The sequence below is a fragment of the Theobroma cacao genome, chromosome 8, assembly GCF_053813885.1.
Source record: "Theobroma cacao isolate CCN51 chromosome 8, ASM5381388v1, whole genome shotgun sequence".
Lineage (NCBI taxonomy): Eukaryota > Viridiplantae > Streptophyta > Magnoliopsida > Malvales > Malvaceae > Theobroma > Theobroma cacao.
This window is the reverse complement of record NC_142646.1, coordinates 28,707,506-28,734,158: the sequence shown is the minus strand read 5'-3', so window position 1 is coordinate 28,734,158 and position 26,653 is coordinate 28,707,506. Positions and strand designations below refer to the sequence as shown.

The 26,653-nt window shown below is 33.8% G+C and overlaps 2 protein-coding genes across 3 annotated transcripts; one reads left to right on the top strand and one right to left on the bottom strand.

Moving 5' to 3' along the window:
- Positions 1 to 11,416: 11,416 nt before the first annotated feature.
- Positions 11,417 to 24,656, bottom strand: ATSAC1 (Phosphoinositide phosphatase family protein). 2 transcript variants are annotated; one of them, XM_007020007.3, is made up of 16 exons: positions 24,351 to 24,656; positions 23,674 to 23,878; positions 23,418 to 23,583; positions 21,708 to 21,930; positions 20,933 to 21,009; positions 17,243 to 17,430; positions 17,023 to 17,120; positions 15,444 to 15,577; positions 15,208 to 15,342; positions 14,365 to 14,749; positions 14,099 to 14,220; positions 13,771 to 13,881; positions 13,436 to 13,648; positions 12,627 to 12,815; positions 12,388 to 12,499; positions 11,417 to 12,132 (listed from the first exon to the last, which is right to left on the bottom strand). In XM_007020007.3, the coding sequence occupies exons 1-16, from the start codon at positions 24,477 to 24,479 to the stop codon at positions 11,884 to 11,886; spliced, it is 2,736 nt and encodes a 911-aa protein (XP_007020069.3). In that variant the 5' UTR covers positions 24,480 to 24,656; the 3' UTR covers positions 11,417 to 11,883. The 2 variants fall into 2 exon arrangements, with proteins under 2 accessions (XP_007020069.3, XP_017981042.2); XM_018125553.2 differs by lacking the exon at positions 15,208 to 15,342.
- A 175-nt stretch (positions 24,657 to 24,831) lies between these two features.
- LOC18592999 (SSUH2-like protein) lies at positions 24,832 to 26,246 on the top strand. The gene is made up of 4 exons (XM_007020000.3): positions 24,832 to 25,057; positions 25,162 to 25,221; positions 25,902 to 25,948; positions 26,053 to 26,246. Exons 1-4 carry the CDS (start codon positions 24,899 to 24,901, stop codon positions 26,138 to 26,140), a joined length of 354 nt encoding a protein of 117 aa, XP_007020062.1. The 5' UTR covers positions 24,832 to 24,898; the 3' UTR covers positions 26,141 to 26,246.
- Positions 26,247 to 26,653: the final 407 nt, after the last annotated feature.

The following is a 26,653-nucleotide window of genomic DNA, read 5'->3' as shown; positions in this document are numbered from 1 at the left end:
ACAGAATGCCATGAAATAGTCATACCTCCATATGTGAATAACCTCTCTGGGATCAAGTTTTGTGTGGATCTAATAAATATCCTATATCTACATAACTAATTAAATATGATTTTAATGCATTTAAATAATATAAGCCCATTTTTATTTTTCCTTGGAGATATTGAAGTATTTGTTTAATTTCATTCCAATGTCTTCAAGTTAGAGAAGAACTATACCTTGCTAATAAATTCACAGCAAATGATATATCAGATCGTGTATTGCTAGCAAGATACATTAGTGCTCTAATTGCACTAAGATATAATACTTCAAGACCAAGAAGTTCTTCATTATCCTCATGACGTTGAAAATGATCTTTTTTTGCATCTAATGATCTTACAACCATTGGTGAACTCAATGGATGGGCTTTATCCATATAAAATCGTTTTAGCACTTCGCTATATAATTAAATTGATGGACAAAAATTTTATTTGTCAAGTGTTCAATCTGAAGACCCAAACAAAACTTTGTTTTTCCAAGGTCTTTCATCTCAAATTCTTTCTTTAAATAATCCACGGCTTTTGACAACTCTTAAAGAGTTCCAATAATGTTTAGATCATCAACATAATCAACAATTATCACAAATTGATATTTAAATCTTTTTATAAAAACACATAAGCATATATGATCTTTTTTATAGCCTTCTTTTGACAAATATTCACTAGGCAAATATACCAGATGCGTCCGAACTGTTTTAATTTATATAAAGATTTATTTAATTTGATCGAATAAATCTCCCAAGAATTCAAATTTTGTGCTTTAGGCAACTTAAATCCTTTAGCGTTTTTCATGTATGTGTCATTATCAAGTGAGCCATATAAATAGGCTATAACTACATCCATCAGACGCATTTCAAGCTCTTCATGTATTGCTAAACTAATTAAATATCGAAATGTAATTGCATCCACCACAGAAGAATATGTTATTTCATAATCAATATCAAGTTTTTGGGTAAAGCCTTGTACAACAACCCGTGCTTTATATCTTACAATCTCATCTTTCTCATTTCGTTTCCGCACAAATACCCATTTATATCCCACTAGTTTTACGCCATTTGGTGTATGGATTATAAGTCAAAAAACTTCACATTTTGCAAGTTAATTCAATTTCACTTTGATTGCGTCTTTCTACATTGGCCAATCATTTCTATGTCCACATTCTTCAACAAATGTAGGTTTAAGATCCTCATTTTCTTCCATAATTTTGAATGTTACATTGTATGCAGAAATATTATGGACATTTATTTCATTCTAGTTCCATCTTTTTCCCGTCATGACATAACTTATTGAGATCTCTTCATTTTTACTGATTTCAGTACCTGAATTTCTTCTAAAATTATGTTAGGGTTCTCTTATGGAGTTTTTGTTTCCTCTTTTTGACCGTCTTGATATTTACTCCTTTTCTATCTCGAGCATTTTTATCTTTGAAACCGATTGGTTTCCCACACTTCTAGTGTTTTTTTTTTATTATTGGAAAAGACACGCAGGGCCCAGCTATCTTGTTAAAATTTATTAATTATGAAATATAAAGTGCAAAGGAGGGTGACATGAACCGAACCTCCAAGTTACATGAGCATAAAAAAATTTCAGAGAGGCATCTAGAGTAAAAAATTTGAAATCGAAAATGTACTTTGCGATGTCAAAAATTTCTTGATTCTTCTCTAGATTAGCGCACTAGAAATACCTCTCGCGTTCCCAACTAGCTGCAAAGTTCACCGAGATGGCATCTTCATCCGAGTCCTCATCATTTTTCCCCATGTCCATGGCTTTGTCTGAGGCTAAACTTAATATTTTATCAATTTAAACTTTAGTGTCTGAATATCTCCTACGCCGTATCCTAGGATGAATCTCGATTTCTGTTAATTTTTTTTCGGAGAAGGAGGGAAATGAAGGGACATTACTTTGTTTTTTATTGTGCATGCACTTACCCGAGGCAGACTCTTGGGTGGGGGGGGTGTTTGCATGGCCTTCGATTCTTTCACGTGAGCTTGCCTCTGATGATACAATTTGTTGATGATCATCTATGCCTCTGATTTGACTTGTACCTTGTCCATCTATTGGGCTGTGTTCCCCACTTCCCTCAAGCATTTCTTCTAACACGTTTTGGTCCGCTGGCCCATGCTCTGGCATTTGTTGGATTTCACCTTGCACAAAAGCCACTGCCCATACTTTCGACTGCATAAAATAATTTTTTGCGTTATCATCTTGTAAAAAATCCTATCCCAATATCCCATCACTTTTCATAAGCATTTTTAAATCCTTTTCTATGCCCCTCGTTTCTTCCTTGGTTGGGTCCCGCTGTCCATGCCATGCAGCTGACGTTCTCGCTACAGATGCCGAGGCTCTCTCGATCCCACCGGTAGTTGTCACATCTTCGGTTTCTCGGTTAATGGCATTTGTTCAAAATTGCTCTCTCTCTATCTACATGTTGTATTCTACAACTCGAGAAGTTGGTTTTTGCTTGCTTTTTCTTCCTTTTTTTATAATTCGATCGCTTTCCTTAGCAGCACGGTCCCACTCATTTCCTTTTGTCCCGCTTACCTCGACATTTGTTCTTACGTCTGACCCCATAGAATAATTTTTATCCTTCTCTCCTAAACTTGCTTGTGAGGCGTTCCTCCCTGCTGTCTCGTGACCTTTTACAGCTATTAAATCAATTTTCATTTTTTCCATGCCTTCCCTTAAAGGGTCCCGTTGACTCTGCCGTCTGGCAGATTGGTCCATTGCAGTTGTTGAAGTCATTTTACCTCTGACAATTGGTATTCCTCGTTCTAAAACGTCCTCTTCAGACTGTCTACCTTCTTTATGAAAACTGGGTTCTGCTTTTTTTTTTTGGTTATTTTTTGTTGAATTTTGACCTGTAACTTCGTTCAACGGCTCATTCTGCGATGTCCCTTCTACCTCTGTTGTACCTGTTTTCTTTGTCTTCACACCTATAACTTGGTTTGTGTGGTTAAACGCGCCATGCACGTAGAAGGAAAGATTTGGAGTAGACCCTCCTGCTGCTGGTGTTTTCACATCCTCGATAGGCATTGTTGTTTCAATCTCCTTCCTATTTGCATGCATCTCACTTGGAATCTGTGCCCCATGCACGTGACCATCACATTTATCACCTTCCCGGACCTGTAGTTTTGCTGTATTCGTCGTCGTCTCACCGCTTAGAGCATGGGCTAAAGCTTTTGGTACGAGCTCCCCCGTTGCCAAGACTAAAACTTCCTCTCATTGTACCTTTATGCTTGTGGTTCGTTTTGGGCATCTCACTACCCTTTGTTTTACCTTTTTTTGTTCTGCTGTCCTCATCTACATTCTTGTCGCTCGGGTTTTCTTCCACATTCGATAGACCCGCTACCACCTTTTTTCCCGCATGGGTGTTATTTTCCTTCTCTGCTTGCTTCTGTCTTTCGGGGTCCAAACTTTCCACTTCCTCCATCGATTCCAATATTACATAATGACTAAGATCTTGTCTCCGATCAATCTTCTCAGCCTCTAGAACTTTTTCTGCTTCATTATTTTCTCCCTCTGACGGCTTGGCTCTCCTAACAAATTGTTAGCATTGGCTTTGCTTGGCTGGTACCTCACCCCGTGAATCTTTAACAGCACTCGGACCTGGTCTGCTCACCACCTGCCATTTTTCATTCTGTTTAGCCAACTCAACTTGCACCTTATCTATCCTATTTCCTTCCTTGTTCTTTGGATCTCCATCTCTATGGTTCTTTCGATCATTACCATTTCCCTTAATCTGCTTTCTCACTCCCATGAGCAGTAGTTTCTTTTTCGGTCTATGTCCCATCACCATGCATGATGCTACGCCATGCCCCACGTGATAGCAGTGTGTGCAGTTCTCCTGCAGCCATGCAAACTCTACTATCTGCATATAACCACCCTTGACCAATCCTGTTTGCCTATCCCTTGTGACTATCCAGACATGATCGATAATAGGCTTCTGGCAGTCGTACTCTATACACACCCGCACCACACTTGGGCAAGTTCCATTCGTCGTGGCCTCATCAACCATTAGCGACCGTCCAACCATCTTTGCAATCGCCAATAGTGTCTATTTTTCATACAAATGGGCCCTCATATTAGGAAAAGAGATCCAAACAGGCACCATAGAAGACTCTTTCTCCGGTTGGAAATTTGGGTTCCATTGAAAAATGTGCATCTTTTGGTTTGAAATAAACCAGACCTGGTTCAACCAGATCCGGTTAAGATCGTGCTCATTTGTGAGTAGGATCAAAATATGCTTGTAGTCAAGCCATCTAATCTCATAAGCACCCATTAAACCAATCCTTTTGAATGTCGCACGGATCTCCTGCATACGCGGCATCCGAGAAAATTTCCCAACCATTGAAAACTTGAACCGCTGTGCAAGGGCAGAGATCTCATCTTCAAAGAATGAAACAGCCGGTCGATCCGTATACCATAAGGGTTCCCGATGCAAGGGAATAAGAGCTGTCTTTTCTCCAGTCGCCACTGCCAAAAAAGACTTCTTTTGAGTGCGAAGAGACACCGACGGCTAGTTTTTCTCTTATATTCCTTGCTGGTTTGCTTGGGAGAGTGGCGGCTTGAGGTTTTCTGCTGTTATGGGGTTATGGGTGGTGCCTGGTTGCATGGGGGAGGGTGTAGTAAACGGCGGGAGGGTAAGGGGGAGGTCCGGTGGCCCCCCAGCAGCCATTCCTTGGGGTTGGGGAAGGGGGGGAAAGTTGGAAGAGTTGAGAATGTTTTTCACTTGTTTTTTTTTTTTGTTTAGGTTTTTTCTCCCACACTTTTAATGTGTTTTAGACTCATTAACAATAGCATATTGTCCTACATCAATTCTGATTAGAGCATTTCTAGTTGGTATATGAGATTTAGTTACTTCTTTTAGATCAGTAAATGCGTCTATTAACTGATTTGCTATATGTTGTAAATAAATTATCTTTTGAACTTCTTGATCACATTGATTTGTGTGAGAATCAAAACCAGATAATAATAATGTATTCCAAGATATTTCCTTTTTTCAGCGGCTTATTTTCTCCCCCTAATGTTGAAAAAATTATTTCATCAAAATAACAATTAGCAAACCTTACTATGAATAAATCTCATGTTGAGGATTCTAGATATTTAATTATAGATGCAGATTCATATCCAATATATATTCCTAACCTCTGTTGAGAACCCATCTTTGTGCTTTATGGTGGAACAATTGGAACATATATCGCACATCAAAAAATTCTTAGATGGGAAATATTTGGTTCCTAACCATAAACCAATTTTATAGAAGAAAATTTATGATAACTCGTTTGCTTGATGTGTACAAGTGCTGTTGCATGCAAAATGGCATGCTCCCAAGTAGAAATTAGGAGTTTGGATTTCACAAATAATGACCTTGCAATCAGTTTAAGACATTTGATAAATGATTCTACTAGACCGTTTGTGTATGAACATGACTAACAGATTGTTCAACATTTATTCTAATCGACATGCATTATTCATTAAAAGCTTCAGACATATATTCACCAGCATTGTTAAGATGAATTATCTTGATTGTATAATTAGAAAAATGTGCTCGCAAAAGAATTATTTGTGCAAGTAATCTTGCAAATGCCAAATTATGATTGATAATAAGTACACATGTGACCATCTTATCGATGCATCGATTAAAACCATAAAATATCTTAATGGTTCACATGATGGAAGTATGGGTCTACATATATCACCCTGAATACATACTAAAAATGTCGAGGATTCAATCCCAACTTTAGTCAGTGATAGTCTTATAATTAATTTACCTTGAAAGCATGTAGCATATGAGAATTCATTAGATTGAAAATCTTCTAGTTTTTAAATGGATGACCACATGAATTTTCAATAATTTTTAGCATCATTATTGATTTGGAATGGCCTAACCAGCCATGCCAAACATTAAAATTACCAATAAATTTCTAATTTACTATAGCATAAGTTTCAATCATTTTAATTTTTGAGTAGTACATTCCAAGGACAAAGCAAGTAATTTTTCCAATATACACTTTTTACCCAATATAATAAACGTAACATAAAGCTATTTAGTGCCTCTTTCATTTGTTGTCTCAATATAATATTCATTCAAACAAATATCTTTAAAACTTAATAAGTTTCTTTGAGATTGAGTAGAAAATAATGCATCTTTTATTATAAACGTTGGTCCTCTACGTAGTGAAATATTGGCTCTTTCGAAGCCTTCAATTAATTTTGTACTACTAGATATTATATTGACATTAGCTTTTTTCATTGTTAAGTGGAAAAAATATTTCTTGTTTTTAAATATAGTGTGCGTTATACCACTATCTATTAGACATATATCTTCATAATTAATCTTGGATCTAACTAGATGAATATCTATATTTTCTTCAAGAAAATAAAATATATATAGTAAGAAACTTACATAAGGGAACATCAAATATAAACTTTATTATTAAAATGCATAAAAAAAAATCTTCTTAATAGACATATTAAAACACATTAACTTCTTAATAGAGTTATACTAAACATACCAAGTTCTTAATGGAGTTGTACTAAAACACATCAACAAATAATTTAAGAAATTTTATTATTGGGATTTCCATCACCAATCAAATGATCAATTTGTCGTTCAAGTTGGGCAAAAAAATCAGCAACATCCAATTGTGTTATATCAACTTGGCTATCATCTTCAACAAAATTTGTTTTGATATATTTTCCTTGATCTTGTAGTAATGCTTGATAAAGTTCAACAAGAAGTTTTGATGAATGGCCTTTCATGCCCCATCGATAACAAAAATTTTCTATATTCTTTTTACTTTGTCTACCTTTTATCTTTTTCTTTTATCTCTTCTTTATTCATCCACTTCTTGTGGGTGTTCTTATTATTAAAATAATAATTTGTGTAACCTCCACAACTACGATAATTATAATGACCTCTTCCACGTCCACGGTTATGACCACGATTATGACCACAACTAGAATTTCTAAATGAAGTTGCATTCACTTCAAGAAATGGAGTAGAACCAGTTGGGCGAGATTCATGATTTTTCATCAATAGCTTGTTATTTTCCTCAGTCACAAAAAGATATGAAATTAGTTTAGAGTATTTCTTAAAGCCTTTTTCACGATATTGCTACTGTAGGAGCACATTTGATGCGTGAAAAGTAGATAATATTTTTTCTAACAAATCACCATCAGTCACCTTTTCTCCACACAATTTTAGTTTATAACTAATTTTATATAATGTTGAGTTATACTCACAGTTTTAAAATCTTGCAATTGCAGATGCATCAAATCATAACGAGCTTTTGACAGAATTACTGTTTTTTGGTGGTCATATCTTTCCTTTAGACTTTTTCAAAGATCAACTGGATCTTTTATTATGAGATGCTCAATTTTTTAATCCTTCACAAAGATAGTGGCGAAGGAAAATAATTGCTTTTGCCTTATTTTGATTGGATGCTTTATTTTCTTCTTTGATTGTGTCTCCAAGACCTATCGCATCTAAATGAATTTCAGTATCTAAAATCCAAGATAGATAGTTCTTGTCAATAATATCAAGGGCCACAAAATCAAGTTTTGTAAGATTTGACATAGTGATAGCTTAAAAGAAAAATATAAATGTTAGTATTACACAATATATAGTAATTGGTAAACAAAACAATAAATTGATTGGTGAAAAATAATTAATATAAAATTAAAAATTGACTTATTATAAATAAGCAAAATATGGGCAAAGCAATAAAGTAATAATAAATAAAAATTACTTAAAGAAAAATTGAACTTTATAAACACCTAATTTCCTATTGACCTGTAAATCAATTTTTTAAAAACCCAACTTTCAAACTAAACAAAGTCTTTTATAAACACCTTGTAACTTAACTCGACATGTTGTGCATCGTCCAAGTCTAATGGTAAAACCACCTAACTATTTTCTATTAGCATCTCGAATCACTCCATCGGCGATAAACAACTTCACTGTTCACCTATAGTAGACAACCCCGCTGAATTTCTAATCACGTTGTCAAGGGCGGCTCAATAACCTCAAAGGCCTAAAGCTAAATATTTAATTAAGATTTTTTTAAAATTAAGAAAATTAGACTTTTTTTATTGAAATAGCTGAAGATCATTAAATACATATTGTTATTAGCTGATTTGAAATAAGAGAAATAATTGATAATTAATAACATTGTAAAAATTGGAAAGTGATAAAAAATTAAGATTTATTAAGTACATAATTAAGGAATCGAAAGAATTTATCATTTTATTAATTATTTGACTTTTATATATTTTCAATAAAAATAACATAAATAGTTAAGAATTAAAAAAAATGTACAAAATGAGAGAAAATAAATATCAATTAAAAATGAAATGATAAATAAATATTTTATTAATTATTTTAATTTTTATATTTTTTAATATAAATTAATTATATTATTATAAAATTATAAAAGTTTAGATAGACGGATAAGTGCGCATAATGCAAAGGATGGCTTTTGTTCCCTTGCTCTTTTGTATTGTAGCATTCAAAAAAAAAATGAGGCCAATTAAAATTTAAGCCTAAAGCAAGGGCTTTGCTTGCCTTACCCTAGAGCCTGCCCTGCACGTCGTCAAAATGGAATGCTAACCAGCCTGATGGAAGAGACTTGCCATAATTGTATATTCAGAATATATATCAAATCAAAGAATACAGATGAAAAAAAAAAACAATTGTGCTGTTTAATAAAGGACATGTGTACGTAAAGCAGTACGCAATAGTAATGGAAGGACATGACCGCAGTCTGTCTAGCTATGGAATTGTATCTCCCACGTCGTACCCCTTACTGCACGTTTGGTAAAGGGAATAGCTAAGCTATTCCCTGTCTATTCCCAAGAAAATAGCTTACCTCTATTTGGTATGGCAATATCACAAAGAATAGCTATTACCTAGTAATAGCTATTCTCTCAAAAGGGGTAAAACTCAGGCATAGTTAAATCCGAGGTTTTTCATAGTTTTTGCTATTTCGAGATCATAGGAATAGCTCTGAATTATGATAAGATTAAAATACCCCTTATCATTTAAAAATATTACAACCATAGACATATATATATATATATACATATATATTTTCTCATTTTCCCTTCTTCTTTCTCTCTCTTCTCATGTTTGTTCCTCTCTCATTCTCTCTTTAAGTGGCATCAACGCCGGCAATGATGTTAGTGGCGGCGGCGACGGTAGCGGAAGCGGCTGCGACGATGATTTTATGACCGAATATGGTTGGACAAGATTCAAACAGAGATTCAGCCAGATCTGGCAGCGAGAAGCACCGAATCTGGTGCTTCCCGACCAGATCCCACTGTTGGATCTGGCACTCCACGACCAGATCCAGCCGCAGGGAAGCGCCGATTTGGCGCTGTAGTGGGCAGATCCAACCTCATGGTGCGCCAGATCTGCGTTTTGTTACAACGGTCGCCTTTCCGGCGACTGACCCATGAAAAAGAAAAAAAAAAGGAAAAAATAGAAAAAAAATAATAAATTATTTATAAAATTTAAAATATTAATATTTTATATATAATTTAAATATTATTAATATTAATATGATTAAAATATTAAATATTAATGTTTTAAACTATTAATGTTTTATTTATTAAATTATTAATATATTAAATTTTTAATGAATATAAAAATAAAAATTATTAATATTTTAATCATAATAATATTAAATTATAAATAAAATATAATTAATTAAAATATTAGTAATTAAATTATATTAAAATATTGATATTTAAACTATTAATTATTAATATTTTAATTAATTATAAATTATTAATATTTAAAAAATAAAATAATTAAATAATTAAATATAATAAAAAATATTTTTATCTTTTTATTTTTTATTCTTTTTTTATTCTAAAGCTATTGTTACCAACCAAATACTGTAATAAATCATAATAATTATTTTTACTCTATTCTATTCATCATACCAAACTAAATAATACTTATTATATTTTATTCTCATTTCATTCTATTCTCACATAATAACTATTTTATTTTATTTTTATCTACTCCGCAAATCAAACGTGTCATTAGATTTTTGCTGACTCTTACTGTCAATATTGTCAACTTTACCCACCTCAAACGTATCTATCGTAACGATGAAACAACGAACCGGCTGCCACATACAAAGTACAGTCAAGTTCACTTAATGAACACGTGTTTCAGCCTAACCCATTTCTGTTGCAATCAAGGACCTCTGCGGCTGCCACTGCACCCATATGTCCACCACAAAAACCACGAACCCTACTTTTCCCATCTATTTATTTTTCATCCAGAGGACCCACCAACACAAGTAATGACAAGACACGAAAATATGATATAAACTCAATAACGGATTTAAATTTAAGTTGTTTTTTTATTAATCGTTAAGATATGAATAAATCATTTTTTTTTCTATAAAATCTGATATTTCAAAGAGAAAAAAAGAAAACTACTCTTAAAGGTTTTCATGCATTTAGGATACATCAAAGGCTCAAAACTCACCAATCAGAAGTAGAAAAAATAGCTATAGAGAAAGCCTCTTTTATAATGATAAGCAGATTAGAGTTTTGGTTTAAACGGACATAACCTCTGGTTATGCGACTATTGGGAATAATTACGAACATCAATTGATAGTCTTTGACAAGTGAAAAAACTCTTTTTCATAAGGTTTAATCTATTGGAAAAACAAATTATTTCTTAATTTTTTTCACTTATGAACCCATTTATCAATGCAGGATATTGGATCCAACTATCAAAAAATGTGTTCATGGATATAATATTCCAAATAATAATTGCCTATGAAACTTTAATTGTTTAATACTTCAATATTTTTAAATATTCTTTAGAATTAATTTTGAATGATCATAACATTTATTTGATGAAATAATACATATTAAGTCGGACTCAAGTTTAAAAATCTTTAACCCATGCCCAATTCGAAATGGGTTAGATAACCCAACTTGGACAACTTCAATTATTTATATATTTTGGTCATTAGGCAGTCCTGATTAAGGTTTAAAAGAGTCTTTAAAAATTAAGGTAAATTTTACATACATTCCTTGTGATATGACATTGTCTCACATATATAACACCCTAAAGTATTTTTTGTTTCATATAAAATCGTGTGTTCTGCTATTGTTTTCATTAGAGTAACGGTGTTAAATTTTCAATTATTATAAAAAGTTTTATTACTTTGTAAAAATTTAACATCGTTACCCCTCCCTTTATGAGAACAATACAAACCACAAGGTTTTATATGATGAAAAAAAAAAAAAAAAAACATCAAGATGCTATGTGAAAAAATGAAAGGTGTCTGTGGAGTATATCTTAAAAATTAATATTAAAATTCATAACTTGAAATAATGACTAAAACACAATATAACTCGGTCAACAACAAAGACTGAAATATCATATAAGAAACACTCATAAACCCCATTTTGCAGTTAATCATGTAACCCAAAACTGGTTATATTCACAAAAGCTATCTTACAATCTAAAACTTAGAAATTATAGGAAAAAACTAATAAATGGGACCTCTTACAACTCATAAAGTCAACATAAGAAAAAAATTGCAGCACGAATGTCAAGCTGGTAAAGAACAGGTTTTAACTACCCATATATCTCACTATACACTTTCTTTCTCCTTTTTCAACAAGAGGAATCTCACCCACACAAAACAAATAAGCATACCAAGTGAGAGATTCTCAAGTCTAAATACCTTACTTACAAGCAGGATCAACTAATTAGCTACTGCACAGCAGATCTCGATTAAGATAAAAGAAAAAAAAAAACTTTTTAAGCAAAGCAAAGCAAAGAAATATGTGTTTGCGCTTGCTATCAGAAAATTCACACCTTTTGCAGCTTGTCCTCACCAATGATCCATCGTGTCAACTGGCTTGGATCTTCAGTGAATGATTTGCAGGAGGCAGGGAAAATCCCGAGATCAGCACCGATTAGATCATATTCCTCCAGAGCTGCTGCCATCTCTGCTTCAATAGCTGCATCATCTACAAGATCAATCGTGTTCACTTGTAGAACATCAGCATAATGCTTCTCTCTTTCTAGATCATTTTGGAAAGGTTCCATGGCTGGTCCCTGGTATTTCAAAACATTTTAAGAAAGATAGTTAGCAGCGAATGATATCCTTGTCATTTCCAATAAGTTAATTAAAAAAACTAACATGTAAAATAAACAAGATTAAACATAACAACCCAGCTTTCCTTCAACAAAAAATTAAGGGCCAGAGTTCAACTCCTCATCCCCTTAACCTTGTCCAAACGTACAAAAAAAAAACAGAGGAAATTTTAATCAAATCTATTTTTCTTCATCAAATGGTTTAAGTTGTATTACCTCACATAATTCAGCATAATGCCTATATATCTCACTAGTTTCATCTTGATCACCAAGAAGTGTTCCACCATACCAACCATTGGCTTCATTAACAGAGGTCATTGAGAGGTACCTAAAAAAGCACAACATATGTTTACTATGCACCAATAAACTCAGTGTAACATTCAGAAGACATGAGTCCAACTGAAAAAGATAATGCATTTTTCCTGAGGCAAATAAGAACGATTTTTTAAAAATACCTCTGGAAAATATCCTGTTCATCATCATCATAGGAAGAAAGCCAATTTAAGTCGCAGAAATCATCAACTTTCACTTCACCATTGGACCCTCCATTTTTAATTTCACTCGCAGTGACTTTGGGGGCAGAGCCAACTTCTTCAAACTTTCTTTGGCCAAAGAGCCAATTTGGACTTTTAAGCTGTATTTCACTGCACAAGAATTTCAAAGTTCAGCAGCAAATAACAGCATTTGATTATGTTGCCCTAAATATCAGTTGTGGCACAGGCAATTAAGTTCAGAACAATATTCTAACCAACAATTTTGACTAAATAGGTAGATAGATTCACTTTATCGAACAAAATTTTGACCAGTACTTGAGGGAAAGCAGACTTTCAACTGGTTTAGGCAAAATATTTGAAACCATAGGACTGAAAAGAAAAGGAAGACTGTTTGCTATTAACATTCTTGAATTAATATAGTGTTTCAGAACTAGTACCATAGATTGTCAGTTATAGTCAAAATGCAGCAACAACACAAACAGGGTATTTAAACTCTATAGCAAGGACACAGTATCAGTTCCTCAAAAATATTTAAACAGCAGAATCTAAATGCAATTAAGATATGATTCAAACTCGCAAAAATAAGGTAAGAGGTAGAGCACATCCTGGTGAGAAATCAGAATCTACATATAGACACAAATGGCTCAATTTTACAGATAAACATGACTACAGACCAAATATCTAAACAGCATCATATGACAGGCAAAGAGGTAAGAAGCTGAGTAACGAAATATCAAAAAACTATATAGCAGATATGAAAGAATATTTACGCTGCATCAGGCGCCACACCAGAATTGGCTGTAGGACCACCATGTCTTTGATCTGGTTCACTACAAAGTCTTACATTCTTTATTGAACTACATGTGCGTTCGAGCAATTTATCAAATGATGTCAACTTCATCCGTGAAAAGTCTTCTCTACAAGCTGGAATGGGGGCAAGGGTCTTTCCAACTACTGCTAAAGGCTTAGCATTATCCTCCACGCTGCATATGGAAATTGGAAACAATGAAAAGGTAAAACGAAGTAAAAAATAAGAAAATAATAATAACTGGATGCAGGCACGCAGCCTAACTTTTTGGTGAAAAAAAGAAGAAGGAAAATTTACCACTTCTCAGGAAATAGGTCATCTCCTATTCCTGAAACATGAAGATAGTAATCTGAATCCAACTCCCAAAGAGCAGGTTTTCCTTCCTGGGGTTGGAAGTAGCCCAAAAATCTGGTAGAAATACCAATGATTGATATTAAAGGAAACAAAAATTGAACTGAAGAATCAAAAACTATGGGCATAAAGTAATCAATCTCTACAAGCCTGAAATGTCCCAACTTTTGAAAGGCACTCCTATCATGAAGATTGAAAACCTTCATAAATATCATTCACCAGGCTAAAGAAAATAACAATATATATATATATATGATGGATTGAAAAAAAGTACAAGTTTATTGCGTCTTGCTTTTCACCATCAGTGTAGGCATTACTATAATATCGCTTGATAGACTTCAAAAATTCTCTAGACTGGGTCGTAGCTTTCCACTTTCCCTGCCTCTCTGGAAAAACCTGAAGTTTGTAATAAAGCATGGAATAAGTTAATGCAAAAGTATACATGCAAGTACAATAGTCCAAAAGGATAGTTCCAAAACATATGAACAATATTTTTTGTTTTTTTTTCTGATAATTGAAGAGTTAAGAAGATAATCTTACGGTATTATGGGCAGCAGAACCTCCATACTGCTGAGCAAGAGCATCTCCCATGCTCTGATACATGTCCATAAGAGCAGCAGCGATGCTACTATCAGGGTCCACTTTGGGCTTGTCTGTCAATCCCATTGCATGGAGTTGGCGGCCTAAAGCTGCCAAGCCATAAGCATACTGCGCAACATTTGTACGATCCAAACAGTCAATGCAGTTAGTGCGCAGTACTCCACTCTGAAATCTTGGAGGTACACCATCATAAGTATCATTTTTAATTTGTTGACTTAAATCACCCTCCCTGTCTCGACTGGTTAGAGAATTTAAATTTTCATTGCTACTTCCAATCCTCGCAAGATCCCCAGAGTTACCTCTCAGATCTCTAATAGATGCATCCCTGTAATAATTGAAATAAGCTAGTGTGCTGTCAATGAACCATTAGCAAATTTCATAAATGTTACAACCAACTGCCAATTTAAAAAAAAAAAAAATCCTTAGATATTCTGTCCAACATTGGAAAATTATAATCAGCTCTCTAAGACACCTTTCCAGATGTTTTCACAGATACATTAGATAATGTCTTAGCCAACCTTAAAACTGTAATTCACTGCCCTTTTTTAATAAAAATTTTTAAAATCTTTTCCTTGCATGTGCTTGGTACCATTTGAACATCATGTTTTCTGAAAAGAAACTAGATAAACCTAAGTTCCAACTTCCATATCAATCTGAAAAAGTTACTTCTCAAAATAAACAAATCACAAAAGATGGAAGATGGAATAAAGATTTGAATTTACAAAAACAAATGAAAATTGGCAGTAAACCAACTAATTTATATGAAAAGAGTGAGTTCGATACCTCCCAGCGCTTGTTCTATTAAGTTGGTTAGCTCTCCTCTTAACAGTGCTGGGTTTACCACTATAGTAAAAACCGGTCAAATCAAGAGCTTCACCAGCCACACCACCCAAAACAGCCAAAACATTGGCAGACTTGCTTGAGATCAGCAATAAACACAAAAATAAGCTCAAATTATAAAAGGAGTGAAGGGAAGGGATTCAAAGCTGTCCACTTCATGAGAAAAATTAATGACTTACCTCTTTGCAAACTTGTGAAAGTCCCAGTGAATAAATTTCAGATGGTTCTCTTCCGAGAGAATTGTGTTCAAATACCCAACTGCATTTGCAAATTCACGCCTCAACATCATCTCTCTAGGTCTTTTCTCAACAGTCTGCATTTTAACAATGAATTCACTGAGGAGATAACTCAAATTGGCAAGTAGTTAAATGTTCAACAAGAGATAAAATATATAATGTACATAAGCTGATATATTACATATAAATATATTCATCTTTGCATGTAACTAACTGCATTCATATGTGTATATACTTATACAACTCATACGGTATGCATGGGTAAGATAAAATGTAGAAAATGGTTCTCAACAACTTGAGATCTCTATAATAGCCATTACAACAGCACACATGCTCACAGGTGAGAGAAGAGGGGGTGGAGTGGAGGAGAGTATCTGTAAGTATCCCATGCCTACTTCAAAGACTTTAAAGAAATTTGGTCTGATATAGAATATTAAAGAGGACTAATGTCATCACTTCCAACAGTATGCTAAAATAAATATTAATACGATTTCAGCAATATATTCAACAGAAAGGTATTCTTGTAAGTCATTGTTATTTTCCAAATCACATACATGACTTAACTGTACTATGTACCTAAAAGTTTTCAACTAAAATACAAAAATGAATCAAGCCATAATTCAAAAGTATGCAGGATGCATCTATAGCAGATAATTACAATAAACAATACACTAAGCCCCAAAAGAACTATATTAGAAAAGTTAAGAGATAATGCTCAAATTTACCACCCTATCATACTGGGGACTCCACTTTCACTACTTATCTTTCTGGTACAATGTTACCACTAAACTATGACTTTAAGTGCAATTTTGGTCTTCTTTGGATAGAAAAAGCCACATGACCGTTAGTGATCATGTGTACAGTTAATAGAGTTACGTGACAAATTTTTCAAACGAAAAATTTGAAAAATTGTCAAGTCAAATTACATGTACATAAAAATTAAATTTAATATCGTTTTCTTTCTCTCTTTTCTTATTCTTTTTTTTTTCTTATTCCTTCATCTTCTTTTTCTCTCTCCCTTTACCCTCTCCAGGCTTGCTGGAACTGCCACCAAAAAACTTTGTTGGTGGCCTTGGAAAGCCCAACTGGTGCCACTTAAGTCCTCTGAAGCCAGATCTGGTACCTGAAGGCACCTATCTGGCTTCAAGAGGCTAGGCTTGCCCTCTTCAAAACTGATCATTTTTTCTCTATTTTCCACCTACTATGCTAATTTTCACTCTCTCTCCTCTCTTCTTTCTTCATTCCCTCCAACAATTCTTTAATTTCTTCAACAACTGAGAATTCTCTTTTCTTCTAATTTTTCAGGTAATTGTCCTAGTGCTCCCTCCTCACACCACTCCCAGCATCTGAACCTATAACTTTGATCATCACCTTGCATACCAGCAGCCAAGAAGCCATTGGCAGCAACAAGAAATAATCAGAAGACACTACAGAAGCAATATGAATATGATGGATTCAATAAAATGTAAAAGAAGCAGCATTTTTTCTTCTAAAACTCATCAGCAATGAATTTGAAAATAACCTTGATTAGAGTAAGTACAATTATTGGATTGCCGTATCTGTTCGCCAGGTCCTCAAAATGCAATTTGGTTGCCTGGTATGTAGGATCATACCTCTGTACTGAAGCAAAAAACAAAAGCAATAAAGATTTAGTTACCTGAAGTTAGGGATGTGAAAACGCAAGGGGTTAATACAACTGAAAAAGAAAAAAGAAATCAGGTCATATCAAGTTGATTTCTTACAGATTATGTCAGGTTTAGGACTAAATCTTGAAGCCTCTTGGGACCAGAAAAGGGGAATTGAGCCACGCATCTGCACTATAGAGCTCATCTTTCCCTTGCATGACCCAGCTTCCTCATCAAGGACAATTTGCTCTGTTTCAACATCATTTGCAACCCTTCCTCGATCATTCACTCCCCTTTTCAAATACCTGCGATTAATGAAAAGACAATAATATCCACCTTAAACACTTCCCCGCCCCCCCCCCCCCCCCCCCCCCCCCCCCCCCTCTTAGGCCAAAAAAAAAAAAAAAGCCAAGGAGAAAGGAAATAATATATTCCCTGTAGTTTAGCATGCACAGAACAGTCCATGATATTTAAAAATATCCTTAAAAGTAATATGCACCAAAACTTCAAAGGATATAATCAAATAGAGAAAATATATCATTATTTCTTTTCGCCACATGCCATCTTTAAACAATTAATAAACAAACAAACAAAAAAAGAAGACAAATATCTTGAAAACTTGACACAAAAAAGACCATCATGGTGTGCCCTCTAAGAAGGCCTCTTAAAAGAATGTAACCTATGCTGGCACTCATATAACCCCCTGGAAAATAAAAGCAAAAAGACAAGAAATAGCAGCAGGCTTGGAAACCCAAACCAAACCAAATAAAAATGGTAATATTTAGTAATAAATAAATCATATCCTGCATTTGAACTAACGAAGGATAAAAGCATCACTAATATAAGAAACAGAACTGTGTAAGATTGAGAATATGATCATAAAAAGCATTACAAAGGAATTCTGAAAAATTACAAATATTCAGTCTATCTCTCCATTTTGGAGGATAGTTCAAAATTTGTCTATTATTAGAAATCTAGAGGAATTAATGATTAACTTGCTGATGAGTATAAATAAAATAAAGGCAACATGACTAATTATCTTTCCACCAACCTCACCTGCATCTTTCAGCCACAACATCCTCATATCACTTCTTCATCTCACCCAACCTACTCTTAGTTCTCCTCTATGGATCATCATTCATACCCTAAATGCTGAAATCTTGCTCTTAGGAACTGGCTGGTTATTTAATTTGACTCTATATTCATTTCTAGTTATACTACATCTAATCTCCATAGATTCAGATTTTTCCCTAATTAATCAACCTTTAGATTCTTAGTAATCCTCCATAGTTCTAGCTCCCACCTTACTCTCGTCAACTACAACTATATCTCTGCACATAGTTCATCCAAGGAATATAATCTTGAACATGCCAGGTCAGTTCATCCATACATAGAACTTAGAGAAGATCCTTGGGGTCAAGCTATTGTAATAGGAAATATCACACTTTCAATTGCTCCTCATAATAATCCATCATAATACTAGTATCAGTTAACAACAGAAATTGCATAACAACAATAAGAAAAGTTAGAAAACTTCCACTTCCATATCTGTGTTATCTAAGGAAACCTTCATATTGAACATGTTAGTTATTGTACATTTAAGCATGGTTTTTACGAGCTTAGTAGGGAAAAGAACTGGTTATCCCATTAATCGGGCATACTGTCTAAAACCATGAGACATTATTTCTTCTTCTGGTTCATATTGCTGTACAAAAAGCAGGACCACTATTTTACAGGTACTATACAATTGGGGTATATTTAAAATATAAAACATGTCAAGTTAGTATTGCTTATTAATCAAATACTGTTTATTTATTTTGTTATTGTCCAGTTAATAAGTTGTTCACACATTTGCATGAGCAATGCAGGCTAGTTAACTGAACAAGAATGTGACAAAGTTAAAGTTCGAATAAGCAATTGCCAAAACCAAAATCCAAATTCCAAATCTGGGTTTAGATTCAAGAAAATAAGGGTTTTAGGGATTAGGGTTGAAAAACCGATTACTCTTGAATATTTTGATTTCTATTGACAAAAAAGATGTAAAAAATGAGGCATTTAATTCCTAAAATTATGTGCAGCAACACTGTATGCACTTCAATAGTTGATTGATTGGAACAATGGGGGATATATAGAGAAGGATGCAAATCTTAAAATTAGAATTCCTTTTATTGTTAGCTTTACATAGTAAGCCTGAATGGACAATAATTAAGACCCACACCCACTGCAGCAAAACAAAAACCATTACATAAGTTACCTCCACACCAAGACTCCATTAAACTAATAAACTATTGGACAGGTTACTCAATAATCAAAAACAAAGCTCACTCTCCTCAAGCAGAGACATCTTCTGTAGGATCTAAGTTAGCTGGACAAAATGAGGACTGCCTCCAGAATCTTATGCGATAGTAAAATACCTCTTAGCGGAACAGAAATTTTCATTTAAAAAAAAAAAGGAACATTGGCAACACTTTACAATACTAAAGGTTAAGTATCAACAAGCACAAAAGATGGTTTTAATATGATGGGTAGTAAGTATAAAGGAACAAATCAGTGCATTTAAGAAAAGATGGAAGAAGCAGTAATCGAGGATAACATGATGGCAACTCACTTAAGGTCACTTGGATATGTGGGACAACAGCCTAAAAGTTACCCCATTAAGAATATGACTTAATGGAGGATGCTCAAGTCTAAATGGTGAGGAGAAGACCAAAAAAGAAAAGGGTAAAAACTGTCATAAAGAAACAATAATGCAACCTGATCCATCTAGCCAAATACAAATAATGGAAGACGGCTTCTCGTTGTAACTATCAAGCACTCATTTTTTGATAAATTGTAGTTGACAAGTCATAATTTTAGTTATTGGCCTTTAAGGAGAAAAACGCTTTTCTAACTAGGCTATTGATACTACTTATGGTATCATATTACAACAACTTTTTCTTTGATCATTGCAAATTTTGTAAAATCTTTTAGGATGAGAAAAAAGTGTGAGGGCTGCTATTAGACACTAAAATCTCAGAAGTCTTTTGCTTAACGGATTGAAAATATGAGTTGAATATAAGAGTCTTTTCTCTTCTTCTTCTTCTTTCCCTTTTTTTTTTTTTTTTTTTTTTTTTTTTTTTTTGCATTTCTAATCGTTTAAGTCTAGCAGTGGTTTGAGCTCAAGACCTCCGGTTCAGGAGTAAAGCTAACCAACAGTCTGTTTCCTTCACCACCAAATAGCTTAGCGTCCTGATTAAAAAAGCTAAGTTGCTCACTCTCAAGAAATTCCATATAAGTCATGAACCAATTAGATGCAGGTATGTCCAATTTTTGTAAGTTTGTTCTTGCCATGCCCTCGTGCGTCTTTTGGGGAAAATGAAATAATGCTTGAGTACAATTCATTACATTACAAGGGATTTAATGGATAATCAGATTGGTCTCATGATGCTACTATCTTTACAAAGGACTAATTAGCAATGACATAAATGTACTATTAATTATGATATTATGGTAACGCTATAATTGCCCTTAAATTGACCCTCTGACTAATACCAACATGCCTCAAATTAGAAATAGAGTAAACCATGCAAACAAAAGGAGGAAAAAAAATCATTTTAATACACACATTTTTCAACAAAAGTGTATTAGTAATATTTCACGTGTCAAGCTTTTCCAGTTGCTCATATGCAAACCAAGTAAAGAAAATAATTTCCAAATGAAATGGCATCTTCAAGTAGAAATCATCCATCAACATACTGCAACCGTTGACCGCCATTTTAGTGGTTTGTAATCAAGAAGGCAGAAAGATGCATGCAAAGAAGAACTTACCGTGTTCCAGCAAAATGCCGAGACCGTCTAGATACTAATGTAACACTAAAGTCCCTTCCAAAGATTGATAGCCTAGTCTGCAGTTAAGAGTAGCAGAAAAAAAAACCAGAAGTATTATTTGAATATTCAACAAGCATCGCAGCCAACTTAAACAAAATAGTCATGTACAAAATCAACATATCCTTTTAATGGACTTTCAGCTTCAGTAAAATTAAATTAACCATCAAATTCTGCTTCCTTTTAAATAAAATGAAAAATAAATCATAAGTAACCAAAATTTATCCTGTAACTGTAACAAATAATATCAATTTTGCAGAAAATTCTATCTCCGACTTTTCCAAATCTTTTCAAAATCTTACTTCACGTTTAAGATTCCAGATTATTTAGTTTCTAGTTTGTATTTTGGCTGAGCCAAAATACAAAATTTCTAATTTGTAGGAATTTACATCTGAATTAAGCATCTGAGCCATCAATTTTTCTTGTTCAAATATTGAGCCAAGTGCACCAAGAAAATAAATAAAAGCTGACATAGCAAGAAGAAACACTAGACGCTTATGGCAATGTACAGAAGTATGACAAGATGAATCTAACAAGACATAAATGAGTGCTTAATGAAACTTGCAGCAATAAATTAATTTTTTTTGATAAGACAGCAATAAATTAATAGTAACAGAAAATGAAAGATCATGCTGAAGTGAACTATTTCTAAGAAGGCAAATGGATAAATATATCCAGTCCAGCTAAGAAAGAGAAATGCAGTCAACATTTGAAGTACCTGTTTAAAATGCCCATGAACTAATGCTATTGTCCAAATAGTGTTACTGCATCTTGATCGAATGACTTGGGTTAGATGGGCATTCCAAACAAATATATTATCATATGGCATCCCTTCTTCGTCCAAGGATAAAACATTTTTTTGCAAACTTTGCATTATGGGGTATGTATAGCTATAGAAAAAGTCTTTGGTCAAATCCACACTGGATAGCAGCTTTTTGTACCTAAAGCCAAAAGGAAATAGAATAAGAATAATTAAAATGCTATTAAAGTTTGATCCTAATGCCATTTGAAGGCAAGAATGTGGAATAGAAAAATATATAATTTATAGCAAACTACAAATTAAGATTATTTAGTTTTTATTTTTTGCCATTGCAGTTACTGAGAAATTGAGATTGTGATTATAGCTGATACAGATATAACAAATTTCATGACAGCAGTTACAATTACTTAAAGGTATTAGAAGAAAGCAAGATTTGATTAAAAGAGATAAATATCCAAACAGGACATGCACACACAGATACCACTAGATGGTGTTTAAGATTGGAAAAATACTAATCTTTGAACTTGGGAGCTTATTGCCCACTTATCAAATCGCCCTAAATTTTTATAAAGCAAAGAAAATAAGGCCTATGGGTAATTTTTCCCGTTTGAGAAAATAACGTCACTGCTCTTGGTTGAAATTAAAGTAGATTAGCACCGACCAAAAATAGTAAGGGCAGATTGTAAATTTTCCTGTTCTTGCTGCCTCATAGCTTCTCTGGTAATCCACTTATAGTAACAAAAAATCCTGTAATCTCGGGAATTTAATCACCATGCAACCAAGAAACTAGAGATGCCACCTCCCCAACCTACTAAGGGTAGTAAAATCACTTCAAATGAAATGGAAAATATCAATATATAGGGTATAACACCTTGTCACACTCAAATTGAAATGTCTTCTTATCTTGGATAGCATAATTGATTGAAGCATTGTCCAGTTGAATATTTCTGAGCAGTAACATTATACGCTTGTCCAGGAAAACAGTTATCTTTCTGGTTTTCTTGGTTTAAGAAAAAGTAAGTTAAGCTAAGCCAATGTGGTTAGTCTAAAATGGCTTGAAAATCCTAGGAGACCCATAATTTTTAAGGCATATGAGAAATAAAAGATTATACAAATATAGCAAGACGTGATCCACATTGTGTCCCTAGCAAAAGATTTTGACTGCAACTCAATATAACTAACAAGAGCAGTTTATTTACTAAGAAGGAAACTATAAAATACAAGTAACCGAACAGCCTCTTCCTGGCTTTTCCATCTATACTTGACCACTGCAATTCTTATTTGGTCATAATACTAATTGCCGTCGTTAATAGGCCATAATACTCAATTTGGTAAAGGGCAACCTCTTCAGTTATCTGTTTTTCTCCATCATATGATAGAGAAAAAAATTCACAAGCAAAAATAAATATAAAAAAGAAACAAAATAGCACCCGTTTGGTATTTTAAAGTTGCCATTGCGTCTGCATTCTACAGAATTATTTCTAGGAATGCAAAAAGAGATAAATTAAATTGGATGCATGTGATTTGCAGGTAGATGTCAGAATAAACACAATCAATTCTATTTTAAAAAAAAAAATAAAACTTTTAAAATAATATGAATTTAAATGGCACAAGGTTTTGAATCAGACCTAAAAACTAACTCTGAAGCAATCAAAGTGAAGGAGATACCTTAGCTCCGTTTTGGAATGTGCTACATCAGACTGAATGGAAACATGAGGAATTGTGATCAAGTGGCTCTCATCTATACTATATATTGCATGACCACATATACATCCGATTTGCCGTCGCTTTGTAACCAGAATCAAGTAATATGACTCCAAAAACTTGATGCAACCTAAAAAATCCAGAAAACATATAACAGGATGTCAACAGGAACCATTCCTTTAGTACCTTATATAGGAACAAGGCGTAGATTGTCACTAACCCACAATTCCAAAAACCTTTGCCACAAAGCTTAAGCCACCGGTGGCACGATTTCCCTCAGCAATCCGCTGAAGCAAATTTTTTATCTCTTGCGGTGAATAAACCACTGGGTCTTCACTGATATTAAGATCAGATGGTTCTGATCGATCAATTTTCAACACACGGAAGAATTTCTTGTTCCTATCACTCCCAATCAAATAAAACCTCTGTTTAAAAGAAACCAAAGATAGAAACAAATCAATCCTGAAGAAAAAGAAATGAAAATCGTACACAAAAGCTAATTGCACAGACTCCATTTTACCAGCAACCAAATAGCATCTTCAGGATTCTTTATCAATCAATTTTCAACTAGTAGACCCAATGTTGATTGTAGTTGATTCGGCTCAAGAGTTTTTTTCTTCTTTTTTTTTTAATATTGTAATTTTAGTTGCTTTTGCCCTATTTTTCATCCTTTTTCCTCAGCAACCAACAGAAAACTTGAAAATCTAATATAAAAAAACCCTAATTTCTATTTTCTTTTACATCTTTTTATCTTAAAAATAACACCAATTGAACAACCAACCAGATTGTAAAAAGAACCACAAAAAAACACAAATTAGAGATTTCTTTCCTGTTGGTATAAATTAAGAGTTTTCATGATTTTGCCAAGAAACAAACAGAAAAAGTAAGGATGGTTACCGCTCGCGTTTCGTATAGCCTGAATTTCTCAAGGGAGTAGGAATTGGGATCGGCCTCCGGATCCATGGATGGGTGAATCTTGGCGTATGGAAGTGACAAATTGGAATTCAAATTCTCCGATTTTGCCATATTGGTGGGAATGTAGTCAATTCAATTCTAAGCTATGTTTTAGACATCTGGTTTCGTCAATAATTTTGGGGATTTCCGCAACTCTAATAAAATATATTGTATTCGACAAATGACTTCTTCAACTCACTGAGTCAACTCGAAACTCAGCCACGTTGTCCCGTTGAAGCAAGTTGGTAACTTAAAAAAAAGATTTCATATATATCTTAAATGGTCAGAATGCGTGGTCAACCAATCTGCACAAAAAAATAAAAAGAAAGTTTACCTTTCATAGACTTCGTATGGTCTTAGCAGTACCCATTATCCAGTTTTCTCTTACAGCCTCAATTTTAGTGCCCGAAAGGAATATTTGTGGTGCTAGTTTTATATTCACATAATATATTCATAAAAGTAAAGGCAGCAGGTCACGATTCCAACCCAAAATGCCAACTCTCTTTGCTTGCCTCAACATCTTGATGGCTTCTCCAGCATCACCACTTCTTCTTCCTCGATGCAGTCCTGCCATGCTTAATATTGGAAATAAGGAGCCAAGACCCAGAGTTGTCACTGTCTTTGCTGCAAAATTTGGTGCCTTAAACTCGGTATACTCTTTTCATGGTCAACACTGTTGCTGCACTATCTGTGGTTATATGATTTATTAGCTGATGAAATCATTCACACCATATGTATGTATTACTGCCCGCAGATTCTGAAAAGATGTGAAAAATGTGGAGGCAAAGGAGCTATAGAGTGTCCGGGATGTAAGGTGTCTTGCTTCTCAACCTCTAAGCACCTTATGTTTATATACATATATAGGAAATATTGCTGCAATTTTCATGTCTCGCTCAATGTGTCTCTTTAACTATGAGAAGATATCAGTGCCTAAGCCCTGAGTAAACAAATCCTTTGCATGAGTTTGACATAATTATCGAAGGTTTGAATTGAATATCGTAATCTCAAAGCTTATGTTAATAGGATGCAAGGCCTAACGAGGGGAGGTTCTCAAAACTTGAACCTGAAAATCTAGTCTGATACAATGTTGGTGGCCATGACGCCCCAGACTATATGTGGCTTCCCCATTGATAAGCTAACAAGAGAGTGAAAAAGAATGAGACTCTTGGAGACTAATTACTATATTTATATATAGTGCAGCAACATTACTATTTTCTTTGGGAAAGAGCCTTGATTTCCTAGCTTGGTGTAGAACTAGTTATATTAGCAACTTTGTCATCGTTTGCAGAGATAGATATATTCAATATTGGAGAATTACACCAATATGGTCATCCTGATGAAAGAAGTGATATCTAAATACTGTTGAATAATTAACAATCTCAATAACAAGAGTTTATCTAACTCTGTGAGCTAATTCATATAGATTTTATTTTTCAAAGAATGAGTGTTTATATGAGCAAATAATGCTTTAATTGTGCATGATTGATCTTACAGGGAACAGGCAAAAACAAGAAGAATGGGAATATCTTTGAGAGATGGAAGTAAGATATGTTTATGTTTTAGAATATAAACAGATTGAGGAATTATAGTTTATTTGAAGTAAGATTTATCTAAATTAGCTTCTAATGTATCAAACTGTGTTTAGATGCTTTGATTGCCAAGGATTTGGGCTGAAAAGTTGTCCTAGCTGTGGGCAAGGAGGGCTGACACCAGAACAAAGAGGAGAAAGATAGAATTCATATGAAGGCTTGCGAGTTGACTGTTCAATGAGATGTTGTAACTATATATGTATTAAAACTTAAAAGTTTTCCTCTTAATTTCATTTTATACCTTTTTTTACATCTTCCCAAACAGTAACCGTTAAATACTTTCCAAAAAATTACTTTTACTATGCTACTTTACTTTTAATAATTCTATAAAAATACTTGGAATCTTTTGAATTACCTATGCTTATAGTAAAACTTTTCTTTTTCTTGAAATTGTACTAGTCCAGCTACAAGTAACTTTGCTATTTATGCAATAACTATTGGAGGGAAAGTAGTTTTGAAAGTTGTTAAAATCATATTGTGTTCTAATTTCGTCTGTATCTCTTTGTGTTCAAATGGGTAAACTTATCTTCTCAGATATTCCTATTGTAATATAAATACAACACTATACAATACAATGAAATCAAGCCATTTTTTCATTCATTTCTCTATTTGTTATCAAATTTTCTTATGGTATTAGAGCATTAGCTCTAGCGCGTC